The sequence below is a fragment of the Salvelinus alpinus genome, chromosome 24 (assembly GCF_045679555.1).
Source record: "Salvelinus alpinus chromosome 24, SLU_Salpinus.1, whole genome shotgun sequence".
In the NCBI taxonomy this organism is placed as follows: domain Eukaryota; kingdom Metazoa; phylum Chordata; class Actinopteri; order Salmoniformes; family Salmonidae; genus Salvelinus; species Salvelinus alpinus.
Window position 1 is genome coordinate 11,808,492 of NC_092109.1, and position 18,707 is coordinate 11,827,198.

At 43.8% G+C, this 18,707-nt stretch overlaps 1 protein-coding gene across 2 annotated transcripts in view; it reads right to left on the bottom strand.

The window, feature by feature from the left end:
• LOC139552148 (junction-mediating and -regulatory protein-like) overlaps nt 1-13,829 on the bottom strand; it is a 46,082-nt gene extending 32,253 nt beyond the window's left edge. Inside the window, exon 1 of one of the 2 annotated variants that reach the window (XM_071363585.1) lies at nt 12,234-13,829. In XM_071363585.1, the coding sequence (XP_071219686.1) occupies nt 12,234-13,133 (900 nt within the window). In that variant the 5' untranslated portion in view covers nt 13,134-13,829. The remainder of the gene's footprint in view (nt 1-12,233) is intronic. The other variant, XM_071363586.1, reaches the window with a different exon arrangement.
• Between the last annotated feature and the right edge of the window lie 4,878 nt (nt 13,830-18,707).

Genomic DNA, 18,707 nt, shown 5'->3' on the forward strand with positions numbered 1-18,707 from the left:
GCATTAAACTTATCTTATAAAAAACAATCTATCAATCATAATAACTACACATGGTTGATGATATTACTAGTTTATCTAGTGTGTCCTGCGTTGCATATAATCGATGCGGTGCGCATTCGCGAAAAAGGACTGCCGTTGCTCCAACGTGTACCTAACCATAAACATCAATGCCTTTCTTAAAATCAATACACAGAAGTATATATTTTTAAACCTGCATATTTAGCTAAAAGAAATCCAGGTTAGCAGGCAATATTAACCAGGTGAAATTGTGTCACTTCTTTTGCGTTCATTGCACGCAGAGTCAGGGTATATGCAACAGTTTGGGCCGCCTGGCTCCAGAATTTTACGTAATTATGACATAACATTGAAGGTTGTGCAATGTAACAGGAATATTTAGACTGATGGATGCCACCCGTTAGATAAAATACGGAACAGTTCCGTATTTCACTGAAAGAATAAATGTTTTGTTTTCGAGATGATAGTTTCCGGATTCAACCATATTAATGACCTAAGGCTCGTATTTCTGTGTGTTATTATGTTATAATTAAGTCTATGATTTGATAGAGCAGTCTGACTGAGCGATGGTGGGCACCAGCAGGCTCGTAAGAATTCATTCAAACAGCACTTTCGTGCTTTTTGCCAGCAGCTCTGCTGTTTATGTATTCAAGCCTATCAACTCCCGAAATTAGGCTGGTGTAACCGATGTGAAATGGCTAGCTAGTTAGCGGGGTGCGCGCTAATAGCGTTTCAAATGTCACTCGCTCTGAGACTTGGAGTAGTTGTTCCCCTTGCTCTGCATGGGTAACGCTGCTTCGAGGGTGGCTGTTGTCGATGTGTTCCTGGTTCGAGCCCAGGTAGCGGCGAGGAGAGGGATGGAAGCTATACTGTTACACTGGCAATACTAAAGTCCCTATAAGAACATCCAATAGTCAAAGGTATATGAAATACAAATCGTAGAGAGAGAAATAGTCCTATAATTCCTATAATAACTACAACCTAAAACTTCTTACCTGGGAATATTGAAGACTCATGTTAAAAGGAACCACCAGCTTTCATATGTTCTCATGTTCTGAGCAAGGAACTTAAACGTTAGCTTTCTTACATGGCACATATTGCACTTTTACTTTCTTCTCCAACACTTTGTTTTTGCATTATTTAAACCAAATTGAACACATTTCATTATTTATTTGAGGCTACATTGATTTTATTGATGTATTATATTAAGTTAAAATAAGTGTTCATTCAGTATTGTTGTAATTGTCATTATTACAAGTACATTTATTTTTTTTTATTATTTTTTATTATTATATATATATATATTTTTTTTTTAAATCGGCCGATTAATCGGTATCGTTTTTTTGGGTCCTCCAATAATCGGTATCGGCGTTGAAAAATCATACATCGGTCGACCTCTGAACATAACAAGATTCAACAACTGAGACATAAACTTAACAAGTTCCACAGACATGTGACTAATAGAAATGGAATAATGTGTCCCTGAACAAAGGGGGGTCAATATCAAAAGCAACAGTCAGTATCTGGTGTGGCCACCAGCTGCATTAAGTAGTGCAGTGCATCTCCTCCTCATGGACTGCACCAGATTTGCCAGTTCTTGCTGTGAGATGTTACTCCACTCTTCCCCCAAGGCACCTGCAAGTTCCCGGATATTTCTGGGGGAATGGCCCTGGCCCTAGCCCTCCGATCCAACAGGTCCCAGAGGTGCTCAATGGGATTGAGATCCGGGCTCTTTGCTGGCCATGGCAGAACACTGACATTCCTGTCTTGCAGGAAATCACGTACAGAATGAGCAGTATGGCTGGTGGCATTGTCATGCTGGAGGGTCATGTCAGGATGAGCCTGCAGGAAGGGTACCACATGAGGGAGGAGGATGTCTTTCCTGTAACGCACAGTGTTGAGATTGCCTGCAATGACAACAAGATCAGTCCGATGATGCTGTGACACACCGCCCTAGACCATGACAGGCCCTCCACCTCCAAATTGATCCCGCTCCAGAGTACAAGCCTCGGTGTAACGCTCATTCCTTCGACCATTAACGCGAATCTGACCATCACCCCTGGTGAGACAAAACCAGGACTCGTCAGTGAAGAGCACTTTTTGCCAGTCCTGTCTAGTCCAGCGACGGTGAGTTTGTACCCATAGGCGACGTTGTTGCTGGTGATGTCTGGTGAGGACCTGCCTTACAACAGGCCTAAAAGCCCTCAGTCCAGCCTCTCTCAGCCTATTGCGGAAAGTCTGAGCACTGATGGAGGGATTGTGCGTTCCTGGTGTAACTTGGGCAGTTGTTGTTGCCATCCCGTACCTGTCCCGCAGGTGTGATGTTCGGATGTACCGATCCTGTGCAGGTGTTGTTACACATGGTCTGCCACTGCGAGGACGATCAGTTGTCCGTCCTGTCTCCCTGTAGCGCCGTCTTAGGCGTTTCACAGAACGGACATTGCAATTTATTGCCCTGGCCACATCTGCAGTCCTCATGCCTCCTTGCAGCATGCCTAAGGCACGTTCACGCATATAAGCAGGAACCCTGTGCATCTTTCTTTTGGAGTTTTTCAGAGTCAGTAGAAAGGCCTCTTCAGTGTCCTAAGTTGTCTGTGACCTTAATTGCCTGTAAGCTGTTAGTGTCTTAACAACCGTTGCACAGATGCATGTTCATTAATTGTTTATGGTTCATTGAACAAGCATGGGAAACAGTGTTTAAACACTTTACAATAAAGATCTGTGAAATTATTTTGATTTTTACGAATTATCTTTGAAAGACAGGGTCCTGACAAAGGGACATTTCTTTTTTTGCTGAGTTTATGTGTGAGTATGTGGGTAGAGTCCAGTGAGTGTGCATAAAGTCAGTGCAAGAGAGTTCATGCAAAAAAGGGTTAATGCAAATACTCTGGGTAGCCATTTGATGAACTATTCAGCAGTCTATGGCTTGGGGGTAGAAGCTATTCAGGAGCCTTTCGGTCCCAGACTTAGCGCTCCGGTGACATTTCCGTGAGGTAGCAGAGTGAATGGCTTGGCTGGCTGGGATCTTTAACAATTTTCCAGGCTTCCTCTGACACCGCCTGGTAAAGAGGTCCTGGATGGCAGGGAGCTCTGCCCCATTGATGTAGTCTGTAGTGTCTTGCGGTCGGATGCCAAGCGGTGATGCAGTCAGTCAAGATGCTCTAGAACTTTTTGAGGATCTGATGTTGTCAGCCTCCTGAGGGGGAAGAGACGTTGTCATGCGTTTTTTACGACTGTGTTGGTGTGTGTGGACCAAGTTAATTCCCCAGTGATGCGGACACAGAGGAACTTGAAGCTCTTTAACCGCTCCACTACAGTGCCGTCAATGTGGATGGGGGCTTGCTTGGTCGTCCGTTTCCTGTAGTCCACGATCAGCTCCTTTGTCTTGCTGACATTGAGGGAACGGTTGTTGTCACTAATCTCCTCCCTATAGGCTGTCTCATCGTCATCGATGATCAGGCCTACCACCGTTGTGTCATCAGCAAACTTAGTGAAGGTGTTGGAGTCATGCGTGGCCATGCAGTCGTGGGTGAACAGGGAGTACCGGAGGGGACTGATCATGCACCCCTGAGGGGCCCCCGTGTTGAGGGTCAGCGTGGCGGATGTGTTTTTGCTTACCCTCACCACATGCAGACGGCCCGTCAGGATCCAGTTGCAGAGTGGGGGTGTTCATTCCCAGGGTCCTGAGCTCAGTGATGAGCAAGGAGGGCACTATGGTGTTGAACATGGAGATATAGTCAATGAGCATCATTCTCACATAGGTGTTCCTCTTACCTAGGTTGGATTGGCAGTGGAGTGCAATAGAGATAGCATCATCTGTTGGTCTGTTGGGGCGGTATGCGAATTGTAGTGGGTCCAGTGTGTCTGGGATGATGGTGTTGATGTGAGCCATGACAAGCCTTTCATGGCTACAGATGTTAGTGCTACAAGGCGATAGTCATATAGACTTGTTACCTTGGCATTCTTGGGCACAGGAACTATGGTGGTCTGCTTGAAACATGTAGATATTACAGACTGGGTTAGGGAGAGGTTGAAAATGTCAGTGAAGACACTTGCCAGCTGGTCAACGCATGCTCTGAGTACGAGTCCTAGTAATCCGTCTGGCCCCGCAGCCTTGTGAATGTTAACCTGCTTAAGGTCTTACATTAGCTGCTGAGAGCGAGATCACACAGCCGTCGAGAACAGCTGGTGCTTTCGTGCATGGTTCAGTGTTGCTAGCCTCAAACCAAGCATAGAAGTTATTTAGCTCATCTGTTAGGCTTGCGTCACTGGGCAATCTTTGTCCTGTATTGATGCTTTGCCTGTTTTCATGGCTTGTAGGAGGTTGTAGCGTGATTTTTTATAAGTGTCCGGATTAGTGTCCCGCTCCTTAAAAGGGGCAGCTCTAGCCTTTAGCTCAGTGTGAATGTTGCCTGTAATCCATGACTTATGGTTGGGATATGTACATACGATCACTGGGGGAACAAAGTCGTCGATGCACTTGTTACTGAAGCAGGTGACTGATTTGGTAAACTCCTCAATGTTATCGGAGGAATCCCGGAATATATTCCACCTTTATCGGACCACTTCCGTATTAAAAGAGTCACTGGTACCTCCTGTTTGAGTTTTTGCTTGTAAGCAGGAATCAGGAGGATACAGTTATGGTCAGATTTGCCCAAAGGGAGGGCGGGGGAGAGCTTTGTATGCGTTTCTGTGTGTGGAGTAAAGGTGGTCTAGAGTTGTCGCCTCTGGTTGCACAGGTGACATGCTGGATTTCAGCTTCCCTGTATTAAAATCACTGGCCACTAGGAGCGCTGCCTCTGGATGTGCATTTTCTTTTTTGCTTATGGCCCTGTACAGGTCGTTGAGTGCGGTCTAAGTGGCAGCACCGGTTTGTGGTGATAACTAGACAGCTATGAAAAATATAGATGAAAACTCTCTCGGTAAATAGTGTGGTCTGTAGCTTATCTTTAGGTATTCTGACTCAGGCGAGCAAAATATAGAGACTTCCTTAACATTAGAGATTGCGCACCAGCTGTTGTTAACAAAGAGACACATCCCTCCCCCCTAACCTTACCTGACGGTGCTGTACGTTCTTGACGATGCATAGAAAACCCAGCTAGATGTATATTATCCATATCCTTGTTCAAGAGGACAGATCAAGAAATTATTCATTTATCCACAATTTTTGATAGTACTACGACTATGGAGGGCGGGCAAGAGAGGAGCGCTAGAGATTTTTTCTTCTCGCCCAAGTCCTCTGATTGGCTCAGCTCCAACTTCACACAGTTGAGTGCAAAAACCACAAAGTGCCAACTAGATGCCTATTTTTACATATTTTATGGTAGTTTTCATTCTATGGCAGCCATGTTCAGGGTTCATTCACATTTTGACAAGTCTCTGAATGTCTTTGAATGGCCCAGGCAGAGCCCGGACTTAAACCCGATAAAACTCTGGAGAGACTTGAAAATATCTGTGCAGCAACTCTCCCCATCCAACCTGACAGAGCTTGAGAAGATCTGCAGAGAAGAATGGGATAAACTCCCCAAATATAGGTGTTCCAAGCTTGTAGCGTCATACCTATGGAGACTCGATGCTGTAATTAATAGCTGCCAAAGGTGCTGTGTATTTTATTGTACTGATCAACAACATATGCATAGAAGTAGCTTATTTCTTCAAGTGCACACTTTCTCTTTAAACAGCAATGATGTCATTCACGAGGAAAGAGGGGGGCAGTTTGCTAAGGCAATAGACCATCTTTGGAAGAGATGTGAGAGAGAACGATTATGTGAATTAATAAAGTTTTGGTGGCAATTAGCTTTGAAATCAGCATATTTTGCATTATCACAAACAAAGTACTAGGGATAGTGAATTGATGCTAGCTTCAGCTGCGCGCTAGCAAGGATAGTTAGCCTACCAAGCTGGAAGCTACCGGTATCTTCTTGCATTGTAATGTGTTCTAGCCTGTATGGACATTGTTTTGAGAACAATAATAAACATTTTCAACATTTCTACATGCCGTGTAGCATTATTCAAGTGAGTTATTCAGAAGTTTCGGTATACTGTGCAACACTAGTGCATAGTCTTTAGTTGTTTTAACGGAATAGCCCAAAATGTGTTTTTTTCCCAGCTCAGATATACTCAAGGCATACAACACAGCGTACGCATAACCTATAAGCCTAGTGTTTTTATTTTGTAAATATATATATTTTTTAATGTATGCATTTTGGCCCAAACGAGGTCCCTGTACCGAACGGTTCGGTACGAATTCGTGTACTATTACACCCCTATTAAATACCTTTAGAAATATAGGACAGATTCGCTCTGACTCGACAGGGCTAAAACCCATAGCAACCCACCAGAGCTGTCCCTCTACAGGCACGCCACTCACGTCAAGAACACTCCACAGACAAGGTCTGAAAAGGCTTAGGATAGCTATCGAAGCTGTATCTTGGGCTGTGCAGATGTAAAAACTTCTCAGACTCAGTGGGGTGTGTAGGACTGGGAGCGAGGGAGGTTTGCCGTAATTACAGGAGTCTCGATGACTTTTACAGACTGGGAGTGTCCATCTTACTGTAAACCCTTTCTATGACAAACTAATGTTACTCTGACTCAAAACTCGGATCAAACTTCAAATCCCAGAAAAAGTAGATTTTTTTTTTTAATTCGGAACAGATAACCTCTGGTAATAATGTTCATGGTAACAAACTAATAGACTATAAATCATTCTTTGAATTTTCCATGGTGAAGCCTACTTTTGAAGTCCCATGTTATTTTTGACAAGTGCTATTGATGTTTTGATGGTTATGCTTAGGCAAATATCTGGATCAAAGTGTATGAAGCCAAAGGCAAGTTTCCACATTGTGTGTGGACATTGAACAAGACTATTGCTCTATTCATTCTATTCCAATCTATTCCATAAATCCTTAGCACAGTGCTGCTCTCTCTTCTCAAGCAGTGCATCCCACAACTGAATCATTTTACATAGTGCAGGCAGGCAGACAGGCAGGGCAGAGGTTGAGATAAGGACACAGTGAGTTAACCCAGTGATTCTCTGACTCGTATCCCAGCTGGTCATATGGCCTTCTCACTATCAGCATGGAGGCCTGCACAGTCAGTGACTGTCTTCCCTCAATGACATCATCACCCAATGACTGACAGAGGTCGGAGCTCAATCAGCTGTGACGTTCTCATCATAGCCCACAGCCTCAGTCAGAGGAAGCTATTGTGTGTCCATTGAGTTGCTGCTCTCTTACTCCTCTCTGTCCTTGGCCTTCACCACCAACCCACACTACTAATATACAATGGCCTCCTCTCCCTCTCTGTTTCCTCCTCTTTTACTGCACTGTATTCAGAGAGGAGTTCTCTTTGTCCTACTCTGTGAGATGTCTGTCTGGCCTGTCGTGAATTATTATTAGGTGTGGTGTAGTGCATTCTCTTGGGCCACGAACCACTCCCTACAGCTCAAGCAAAATCAAACCACGGAATCCCCCGCAAAAAAAACTAAACATGCGCGAGCACAGGCACACACGATTACGCTCACTTTTATTATGTTTGTGGCGGAGGATGTGAGGTCACTTTCAGCAACCTCCACACACACCTGCCAGTACCTACAATATGAAAACACAGTGTGTCTCCCTCTCCCCATCTCTCTGAGGAAGTAACACCTTACGGAGTCAAACCAGGTCACCACAGCAACAGGGAATCACACAATGTCTCCAGTAATAGACTCGATTGCTATAAGGATGCACATTTCCGTCAATTTTGCTACCAACTAACTGAACCTCATTAACCGGTAAAATGACTTCGCCAACAGAAAACACTATCAGAGATTTGTATATATAATGACGAGATGCTTATGTTTCCAGCCTAACAATTGGAAGGCGGGAAGGCGGGTGAAAAGGTTAGGCCCAAAATAACTTTATTTGCAGGAAAACACAGCTCTAAACTGCACACCTAATGTGAGCAGTTCCATATCTGACAGAGTTGAACATCTGTTAGAAACTTAGAAAGAGGAGGTCTCTAATAGCAACTACTATGATGGGTTTCTAATATGACTAGGATTGTGCCTTTGGCATCTGGACAATGAAAGAAAGTTGATATGAAAACCAATAGAACAGGAAAGAAATGGCATGAGGAAGTCTTTATAAAATAACTGCCTCCACATTTCTATGGTTGGATTTTGGCCAGGCTACTTGGAAGCAAGGTAAGACATGCCTCATTATTTGAAGTGAAGTAAACCGTTCAGGTTTCAAACAATTATACTGCCTCAAGCTCACGTTGCAAAGTGGTGGGTGACGCGCTGATAGTCAATGGTAGGCCGGCTATAGCCTATGCAACCGAATGGCAAATGGGTGGAGCGCTTTACGAGTTGAGATTGAGAAATAAAAATAGCTACTTTTTAAATCGTGGCCACCAAAGTTTTTAACACGCGATTTCATTTAGAATTGTTATTTGTTGCGCAATGACTGGGCTTCACTCCAGTAGCCTACAGGCTTTTTGAGGAGCTACTTTCGCACTGTCAGGTGGTAGGCTATTCCGCTCTTCAAACTAGGGTCTGTATCCTGTGCGAGTGTGATAAATAAAACGCATGACGACTAACAAAAATACACACGCGCCAATTTAATTCCACAAAATGATGCAAATTAACCTATAGACTGATAAGCATTAAAAATGTATTTGATGGCTAACCGATTTACATCCCTAATTTTTATCCTCATCCTGCCATCATTCTTATCCAAGTTTCTCCATCAAATAAAAGGCTGGGAATTGCCAGGGACCTCACGATACAATATTCTCACGATACTTAGTAGGGATGCACGACATATCGGTGAACATATCGGATGTCTAGCTAACGCCCGATGTGCAAAACCGATGTCAAAGCTGACGTGCATACCTATATAACGACGGTACATGACGGTAATGACGCCACGTAGCATTCCTAAACTAGCCAACCACATCTGCTGTGTGGATCGAGCAGTCAACAAGTCAAGCAGTCATTTGAAAGAGTAACAAAATGTCAGCGAGACAACTCAAAGGCGAAATCCATTAAAGCCAAGATAAATGAATTCATTGCCCTTGACAATCAGCCGTTCTTTGTCATGGGTGATGTTGGCTTTCGTCGACTGGTCGAGCATCGGTTAACACTACCAAGTGCTATTTTTCCGATGCTGCCCTACCGGAGTTACACAGTAATAGCATTACTGCTATTAGCTTCACGACATGCATACTATGGAATGCCGTTTGGGTCTTTGCGTGTCAAAAAAGATACAGTAGCACTGTCAAAGCTGTACAAAAAAGTCAGCAAACAAGCAAACACCGGCCACAAACTATGTGTTTATAATACCGCCTTGGTAATAAAGCATCATTTGTTAGACCGCAACTTCTGGGGTAGCTAGCTTTAGCTTGGTACCTACCTAGCACCAATACAACCTAGCCTGAAAACAATGACCAGTAGAAACTGCAGTCATTTTCCTTATTCTTATACTAGGCAAAAAAAATTATGAACGCGTTAAATTATGTGACGTGCAGTCATATTCAGGTCCTGATTGGTCAACAAACTTATTTGACACGTCAAATAGTGTTAAATAGTATATTTTTGGACACGCAAAGACCCAAGCGGCATTCCATAGAAATCCTGGTTGAGAATGAAACAAACAAATGAACAACGAAACAGCAAGTAAGTGAAAGAAATAGGTTTTGATTATGTTTTACTGGTAATGGGGACATACATAAATGCCAACAAAATAACGTTTTGGTCAGTGTGGTGTGTGTGTAACCTTTACTTAACTAGGCAAGTCAATTAAGAACAAATTCTTATTTACATAGACGGTCTACCCAGCCAGACCCGGACGACGCTGGGCCAATTGTGCGCCGCCCTATGGGACTCCCAATCACGGCTGGATGTGATAGAGCCTGGATTCGAACCAGGGACTGTAGAAAAATTGGCCTCTTGCACTGAGATGCAGTGCCTTAGACCGCTGCGTCCATGTCTGTGTGTTAACTATTTAACTGTACTAGAATGCTTAAAAGGCTGCTAAAAAAATATATATTTAAAAAATATTGGATATCGGTATTGGCCAAAAATGTCATATCGGTGCATCACTAATACTTAGGTGTCAATTCCATACGTATTGCGATTCTCATGATATATGGAATGAGATTTGATACTGTGATTGTTTTGGTCTGCTGCAAAGGGACAAGAGAGAGCATGGGAAAACAAGTTTATCAGTCATGGAAATAAAAGTGCTGAAAACTAATTGGCTCCCTATTAAAAAAGAAGATGGAGAACAAGCTATGAAGAAAAAAGTATGGAATTTGGTGCAGGTACATTCAACTAGCGCAAAAAAATTATCTTGCAATATCTTGTCAAAATGATACGTTATGATAGGCATATATGGTTAAAAAAATCATATCCTGATATGTAACTGTATAGATCCCCCCCATCACTACTCTTCATATAACACAATTCAGTCCAGGTTTAGACAAAGAGCTATTACAAGAGAATCATTTGTTTATTACCCTGTAACGGGACAGGATGGCTGTGATGTAGCCTACTGTAAACAACCTAGTCCTCATAAACCAGAGCCGAGTGTGAGAGTAAGCCAAGGCAATAGCCTGCTTGTTTTTATGAATAACATTGATTCTTATATACTCTTATCCCTGTTAGTTAGTTAGTTATGACCTGACTTAGCCCTGTCCTAGCCTGCCCAGCTGTTCTGTGGTCCCTGACTCAAACAATCAAACAATGACAGAGAGATGAGAAGACAAAGAAAAGGGGATGGAGAGATAAAGGGAGAGAGATAGATATATATAGATAGAGGGAGGCACAGTTAGTTTTTACAGTTTCCACCCTTCCCCCCTGGCACTTACACAGACAGGGTGATAGTAGGACCTGCCCTAAAGGAGGTTCACCCATCCAGCCCTATAAGAGCTGGCTTTTGTTACTATAATGTTGATTGTCCTTTCTTTGGTCCCTCGTTTGGAACTTTTTGGTGTTATCATTCAAATTCTCACTCTCAAACCACATTTGCTGAAACTCCATGACTCTAGTGTGGAGGATTCCCTACCCCATTATCCAACAGTAACAATGAACTCCCCTCCCCTAAACAGCCAACTGGAGTGTCATGGCAGGGGCCAGATCATATTACAGGCCTGGGACTGTGGCGTGTAGAGCAACAGATGGTTGCTCTGAGGCTTACAGAAAAACAAAGGGAAAGGTGGAGAAAGAGAGGGAGGAGAGGGAGAGACCATGGTCAAGTGCCCCTGACATGCACTTTGGACCTCATCAGCCAATGGAAACAATGTGTGTGTTTGTGTGTGTGTTCAAAGTACAGGCCTGCATGTGCATTTAAGCTTGACTGGGAAACAAAGTGATCAACATGTTCCTTGTACAGTAATGCCAGATTAACAAAATAATAACAGTAAAGTGTGTCAGGAATTTCTCCAGACATTTTCCTACATGTGGAACAATAACTATTCTTCATTGTGAGACTCAGAATGTCTGCTGGTGGTATGATGGATTCAAATAAATTATCTTGCTTTTAAATTGAATGTCAACAATTTTCTAGTGTTTATCTGAACCATAATCTGGGTTTACAGGAGACGCTGAACATGGCGATTCTCCTTTAAGCCCAGAAAGCAGCCGTTCAACTTGCCATTCAGCAGCGTGTCAAGCTGTATGTGCTTCCAAAAAAGGTTTAAATAAAAAGTTACATGCAACCGAAAAAATGCTTTGTTAGAAAATAATATAAGTATTGTTTTTGACCAAGTGCGCATGCACCAAATCCACCTCTTCTGCACCTCCTGCCATACTAGCATTGGAATTAAAATACACAAAATAAAGCCTATCTAGAAATATACAATCCCTGTAAAAACATACGCTATATGGTATACTTACATGAAATATTATTGCATTCCGTGTAGTGCGGGAGAAACAAGAAATTGATATGACGTTCATACACTTATATGAAAGTCTATTTTTTAATAAGTACCAAACTTATTTTGACATTATTAAGCTTGAAAAGCTGGTTAATGGCAAGTTGAATGGCTTCTTCCTGGGCTTAAAGAAGAATCGCCATATTCTACGTCTCCTGTGAAACCAGATTCTGGTTCAGTGTTTATCATGCTGAGCAGTAGAAGATTAATGTAGCTACTCTTGCAATGTTATTTTTGTCTGGAGACTAGCCATTCCCCATAAACACATGGGTGCTGAGAGATTGGTGTGTAGTTAAATTTACCTCTTGGAGACGTTTCTTGGCCCGCTGGAGAGCCTCCTCATATCCTTTCTGTCTCAGCTCACTCAAACTCTCATAGTACTCTTCTGTGTCATCACTCTCTGTAAATAGCACCTGGGCAAGAATCTTCCAGCCGCATGTGTCCAGAGCATGGCCCAGGTACACTTGTAGTTGGTAACACAGAGCGTCCGTCTCCCGTTGAGACACCTCAGGGGCCCCAAATAGCACCGTCCACATGCCTGACTGCTCCTCGGGGAAAGGGGGCAGACAGGGCTCCAGGTCCGAGTTGACAGCGCAGAGCTGGACGTGGGCTGCCCGCACGTCCTGGAAGGCGAACAGACCTGCCCAGCTGAAGCCCTCTCGGCTGCTATCCGACTCCTCTCCGTCGCCATCGTCCGAGGAGCGAGGCAACCCAGAGACATCCGCTGGTTCCAAGACCTCGATGTCGGTCATCTTAGAGGGCACGATGTCCCATGACCCTAACGTAAGTGTTTTGATAACACTCTCGGCTGGCATTGACGAGGCACCCACCACGGCTGTATTCTCTCGAATGGGGCTCTTTGTCGGACTTTTCCCTTTCGGTTTGACATTAGATCGAACTTTAATCAATGCGGAGTTGTCATCTTTTCTTTTGGTGGGACTTTTTAGTGGAGTTTTGCGTTTGTCTGCCTCCGGCGCTAGAGTGGCGGGGGATGCGAGGTCGCATTCGACGTCTTCCAAGAGCGAATCCCGAAACGCAGACCGTTTCTGTACTGTTCTATTGTGGCAGGTTATGGCGAACTTTCCCTCGATCTCGTTCCAAGCGACGATAAAAACGAATTTGTGTCTTTCCTTTTCGTCGAAAACATTTGGTCGAACGGCCACCCAGTCCGACTCCACAGAATCCTCCATCATGAATGACATCTCATCCAGCCAGTAAAAACGGAGCTAAAGAGCTCACAAACGAATACCGGTACCCCTTATCACAGTTCGTCGTTGAGGCTAAAAAGACTAGCTAATCGAGAAGATTACAAAAAAACAACCGTGGCTCGCTTTGTTTAGAAGCCTGGAGAGTTGATTAGCTACCCTCTGAACGTTACGCAGAATTTCATCAAATCAAACGTCAAGTTGAAGAAGATATGCCCGTTAAATTGCTCGACTAACGTTACATCCATATGAACAAAACAGCCACGAAAGCCGTAAAAGTCGAATTATTATTGTTAGTTGCCAGGCTTGTCATCGCTCCACCTGCCTCGCTCACCTGTCTGCTACATGCGTTGGCTGGCTCCCTTTGTGCGACTAACGTTACAGACAATCAATGCAGAGCCACGGTTCCCATCGACGTCAAGAGAGGAGGATCTGTTTACAAGCAGTAAACGCCAGAGAGATGCGTGCAGTGAAATTCGGGGGGGGGGTTTTCTGAACAAAACCCCCCTTCGGAAATACTGTTTTTACTGTGTCTGATATGTTGTTAGTCTAAAGACAACCGGGAGATATTGTCCAGGAACTGTCCCTTTGTTCGGTTCGACAATTTGTTGTTGTTTTGATGTCGCATCTTTCCCTCTTTCCAACGTTTTTCTTCCAACTGCGAGTTACTATGACGTAGTTCTGCACGAGGAGCGTAAACATCTGCACGTGGGACACGCAGTAGACGTGGTGACGCAGAATTAGGAAAAAAGGTCAACGTACAAATCCCTATTTCATTTAATCAAACCTCTGTTAATAGAACCCTTTGTTAATGTGTTATAAATAATAACACAATTAGTAACAGTTGCATCCCCTGTCAAGCAATCATTTGTTGTCATAACAAAGTATATATATATATATATACTTTTTTTTCGGTGCAGGTGACGAATAACATTTGATTTGATAACACTTGCTCTCTATAATAAGTCAATGTAGCCTATGGGCCTACATTATCAGGCCTACATTACCAGTGTATCTATGTACACTGATGGCTCAACATTATACACGTCAGCTACCACAAAGTGAAATCACTGCAACACTTAACAAAGAGTTGCAGTCCATTTTAGAATGGGTGAAAAGTAATAAGCTACTCCTAAATATATAGAAAAAACTAAAAGCATTGTATTTGGGACAAATCAGTTGCTAAGCCCTAAACTTAATCTAAATCTTGTAATGAATAATGTGGCAATTGAGCAAGTTGAGGAGACTAAACTGCTTGGTGTAACCTTCGATTGTAAACTGAAATGGTCAAAACATATTGATGCAATGGTGACTAAGATGGGGAGAGGTCTGTCTGTGATAAAGCGCTGCTCTGCTGTTTTGACATCACAATCAACTAAACAAGTCTTACAGGCCCTAGTTTTATCACACCTGAACTACTGCCCAGTTACAGTCATGGCCAAAAATATTGGCACCCTTGCACTTTTTTCAAATAACTCACAATTTCCCCTAAAAATGTTGAGATTAACCAAAGTATTTGGTCTCCATAATTCTTTATTTCACTGTTAATATTACAGAACCTTTGTTTTTGATTCAGAACTGAATATATCCATTTAAATCAGAAAATAAACAGAAATGGCATTGACAAAATTACTGACACCCTAGACTTAATATTTGGTAGCACAGCTTTTGGTCAAAATAACTGCAATCAAGTGCTTCTGTACTGGCAGTTTGGCCTAGTCCTCTTGTGCAAACTGCTACAGTTCCCCCAGATTTGAAGGGTGCCTTCTCCCAACTGCTGTTTTCAGATCCCTCCACAAGTTTTCAATGGGATTTAGATCTGGACTCATTGCTGGCCACTTCAGAACAGTCCAGTGTTTTGTCTTGAACCATTCCTGGGTGTTTTTTGAAGTGTGTTTGAGGTCATTGTCCTGCTGGAAGACCTTCGACGGAGAACCAGCTTTCTGACACTTGGTCTGACATAGCACTCCAAAATGACTTGGTATTCTCCTGATTTCATGATGCCATGTACACGTTCAAGAAACCCAGTGCCAGTGGCAGCAAAGCAACTCCAAAACATCACTGGTGCCTCGTCCATGTTTGACTGTACGGAAGGTGTTCTTTTCTTTGAAGGCTTCATTTTGTTTTTTTGTAGACATAGAGAGTGTGTGCTTTACTAAAAAGCTCTGATTTGGTCTCATCTGTCCACAGGACATTCTCTCAGAAGGATTTTGGCATGTTCAGGTGTGTTTTGACAAACTGTAGTCATGTCACGCTGTATAATGATAGGAAACAGGCGCAGGAATACGTAATAGGGGGTTTTATTTCTCCACCCAAAATAAAGTATGTCATGAAAACGACAGGGACTAAGCCCAAAACAAACACATATATATATATATAACACAGGGATGTAACCCAAACAAAAGAGCGAAGTGTAAACCTCTAACTAATACACGGGACGAGACCCGTAATAACAAGTGCACAATAACACGTAGCACAAAAGCTGATACAACAGAGCACAGGTATTTAAAAGACCAATGGACATGGGACAATAATCGACAAGGACAATGTGGAACAGAGGACACCTATATACACATACTAATCAGGGGGAATGGGAACCAGGTGTGCGTAATGAGACAAGACAGTCCGGAGTTGGTGGTAATGATCCAGTTCAGTGACGCCTAGAAGGCAGGTGACGTAGACCTCCCTCGGGGACGATCACAGGGATGCGGTGCGTGTCGGTCAGGGTGCCAACGCTGAAAATGGTCAGCGAAGTGTCCAAGATGTCCACTGCAGGAACTCAGCACCGCTCCTCTGGGCCATACCCCTCCCAGTCGATGAAGTACTGGAGACGCCCCGCCCGATGCCATGAATCCAGGACTTTATGGACCGAGTACGATGGACCTCCTTCGATGTCCAGAGGAGGAGGCAGGGCGTCACTGGGTCCAACCTTAGCGATGGGACCAGGCACCACTGGCCTGAGGAGAGACACAAGAAAAGTTGGTTTAATGCGGTAATCAGCAGGGAGTTGCAAACGGTTACCTCATTAACACTCCTCAGGACTTTAAACGGCCCCACAAACCGTGGGCTCAGCTTCCGGCAGGGCAGGCGGAAGGGCAGGTTCCGGGTGGAAAGCCAGACACGGTCGCCTGGAGAGAAAACAGGCGCCTCACTGCCGTGGCGGTCAGCCTGTTCCTTGTGCCGACGCATGGCCCACTGGAGATTAATGTAAGCAGGGTTCCAGGTCTCCTTAGCGCCCCGAAATCACTCGTCCATGGCAGGGGCCTCGGTCTGGCTCGAATGCCAAGGTGCCAGGGCCGGCTGATACCCCCTACACGCACTGGAAAGGAATGACGTTGGTGGAGGAGTGGCAGAGGGAATTCTGCCCGTACTCAGCCCAAGGTAGAAAATTCTCCTACTCCCCCGGCAGGTCCTGACAGTAAAACCTCGACGATGAAGGGGAGTGAGGGGTCGGAATGTGCCAGCATGGGAGCAGTGGTGAAGCGTGCCTTTAGTGTCTCCAACGACCTTTCTGCCTCCGCCATCCAACGAAGCAGCTGGGGACCTCCTCTCAGCAGGGAGGTAAGAGGCGCGACCACTGTACTGAAGCCCCGGATGAACCTCTGGAAATAGTTGGCGAACCCCAGGATTCGCTGGACTGCTTTCACGGAGTTGGGGATGGGCCATGACCTGACTGCGCTGACGCGTTGCTCCTCCATTTCCACTCCGTCCGTGGATATGAGGTAGCCCAAGAAGGACAATGGGGAACAGAGGGCACATATATACATATACTAATCAGGGGGAATGGAAACCAGGTGTGCGTAATGAGACAAGACAGTCCAGGGTTGGTGGTAATGGGTGATGTAGAACTCCAGAGCTGGTGAACAGAATGAGCAGCAGTACCAGGGGGATCCTTGACAAGTCAGGCTTTATTATGTCTCTCTCTAAGCAGTGAGGTTCTCCTGGGACTCCTACCATATAACCCTCTTTCATTGAGTTGGCGACGGTGGGTGCGAGTTGAAGCTGCCGTACCTTGTGTCTGAAGGTCAGCTTCAATCTGTGTGGCAGATGATCAAGGTGCTTTCTCCACTATTGAAACAATCCTTTGCTGAAATCTTCCATCAAGTTCTCTTGTGGCCACATCCAGGGAGGTTGGCTACAGTGGCATGGGCCTTAAACTTCTTGATAACATTACGTACGGTGGAAACAGGAACATCAAGGTCTCTGGAGATGGACTTGTAGCCTTGAGATTGTCCATGCTTGGCTACAATCTTATGTCTGACCTCCTCAGATAATTCTCTGGTTTTCTTTCATTTCTCCATGCTCATTGTGGTACACACAGTGACACAAAACAGGAGAATTAGTCCTTTTCTCTATTTAAACTGGTTGAATGAGTGGTTTTTATATTGCAGGCACCTGCAACTCACCACAGGTGAATTCAATTCCAAAGTAAAGGTGAACCCCTGCTTGAAATCTAATTATTTCTAACTACTTCTAGAAGGTGCCAATAATATTGTCTGGGCCAATTTAGGATTTCTTTTTGGAATAAGCTAACATTTAGTAAATTATTCAGAGGTTTTTGTTTTGTTCAACTGCAAAGCAAAGACATACAGTTGAAGTTGGAAGTTTACATACACTTAGGTTGGAGTCATTAAAATTCGTTTTTCAACCACTCCACAAATTCCTTGTTAACAAACTATAGTTTTGGCAAGTCGGTTAGGACATCTACTTTGTGCATGACACAAGTAATTTTTTCAACAATTGTTTACAGACGGATTATTTCACTTATAATTCACTGTATCACAATTCCAGTGGGTCAGAAGTTTACATACACTAAGTTGACTGTGCCTTTAAACAGCTTGGAAAATTCCAGAAAATTATGTCATGGCTTTAGAAGGTTCTGATAGGCCAATTGACATCATTTGAGTCAATTGGAGGTGTACCTGTGGATGTATTTCAAGGCCTACCTTCAAACTCAGTGCCTCTTTGCTTGACATCATGGGAAAATCTAAAGAAATCAGCCAAGACCTCAGAAACAAAATTGTAGACCTCCACAAGTATGGTTCATCCTTGGGAACAATTTCCATACGCCTGAACGTACCATGTTCATCTGTACAAACAATAGTATGCAAGTATAAACACCATGGGACCACGCAGCTGTCATACCGCTCAGGAAGGAGACTCGTTCTGTCTCCTAGAGATGAATGCACTTTGGTGCTAAAAGTGCAAATCAATCCCAGAACAACAGCAAAGGACCTTGCGAAGATGCATTACGGAGGACCTTGCGAAAATTACTTCCTAATTTTTCAGAATACAAGCCTGAAACAATTTCTAAAGACTGTTGACATCTAGTGGAAGGCATAGAAACTGCAATTTGAGTCCTAAGTAAATGGATACTGTAATGGCATTGAATAGAAAACTACAAAACCCCCAAAAAACTACTTGCTGAATGGATTTTTCTCAGGTTTTTGCCTGACAAATCAGTTCTGTTATATTCACAGACACTATTTTAACAGTTTTGGAAACTTTAGAGTGTTTTCTATCCAAATCTACCAGTTATATGCATATCATATCTTCTGGGCCCGAGAAGCA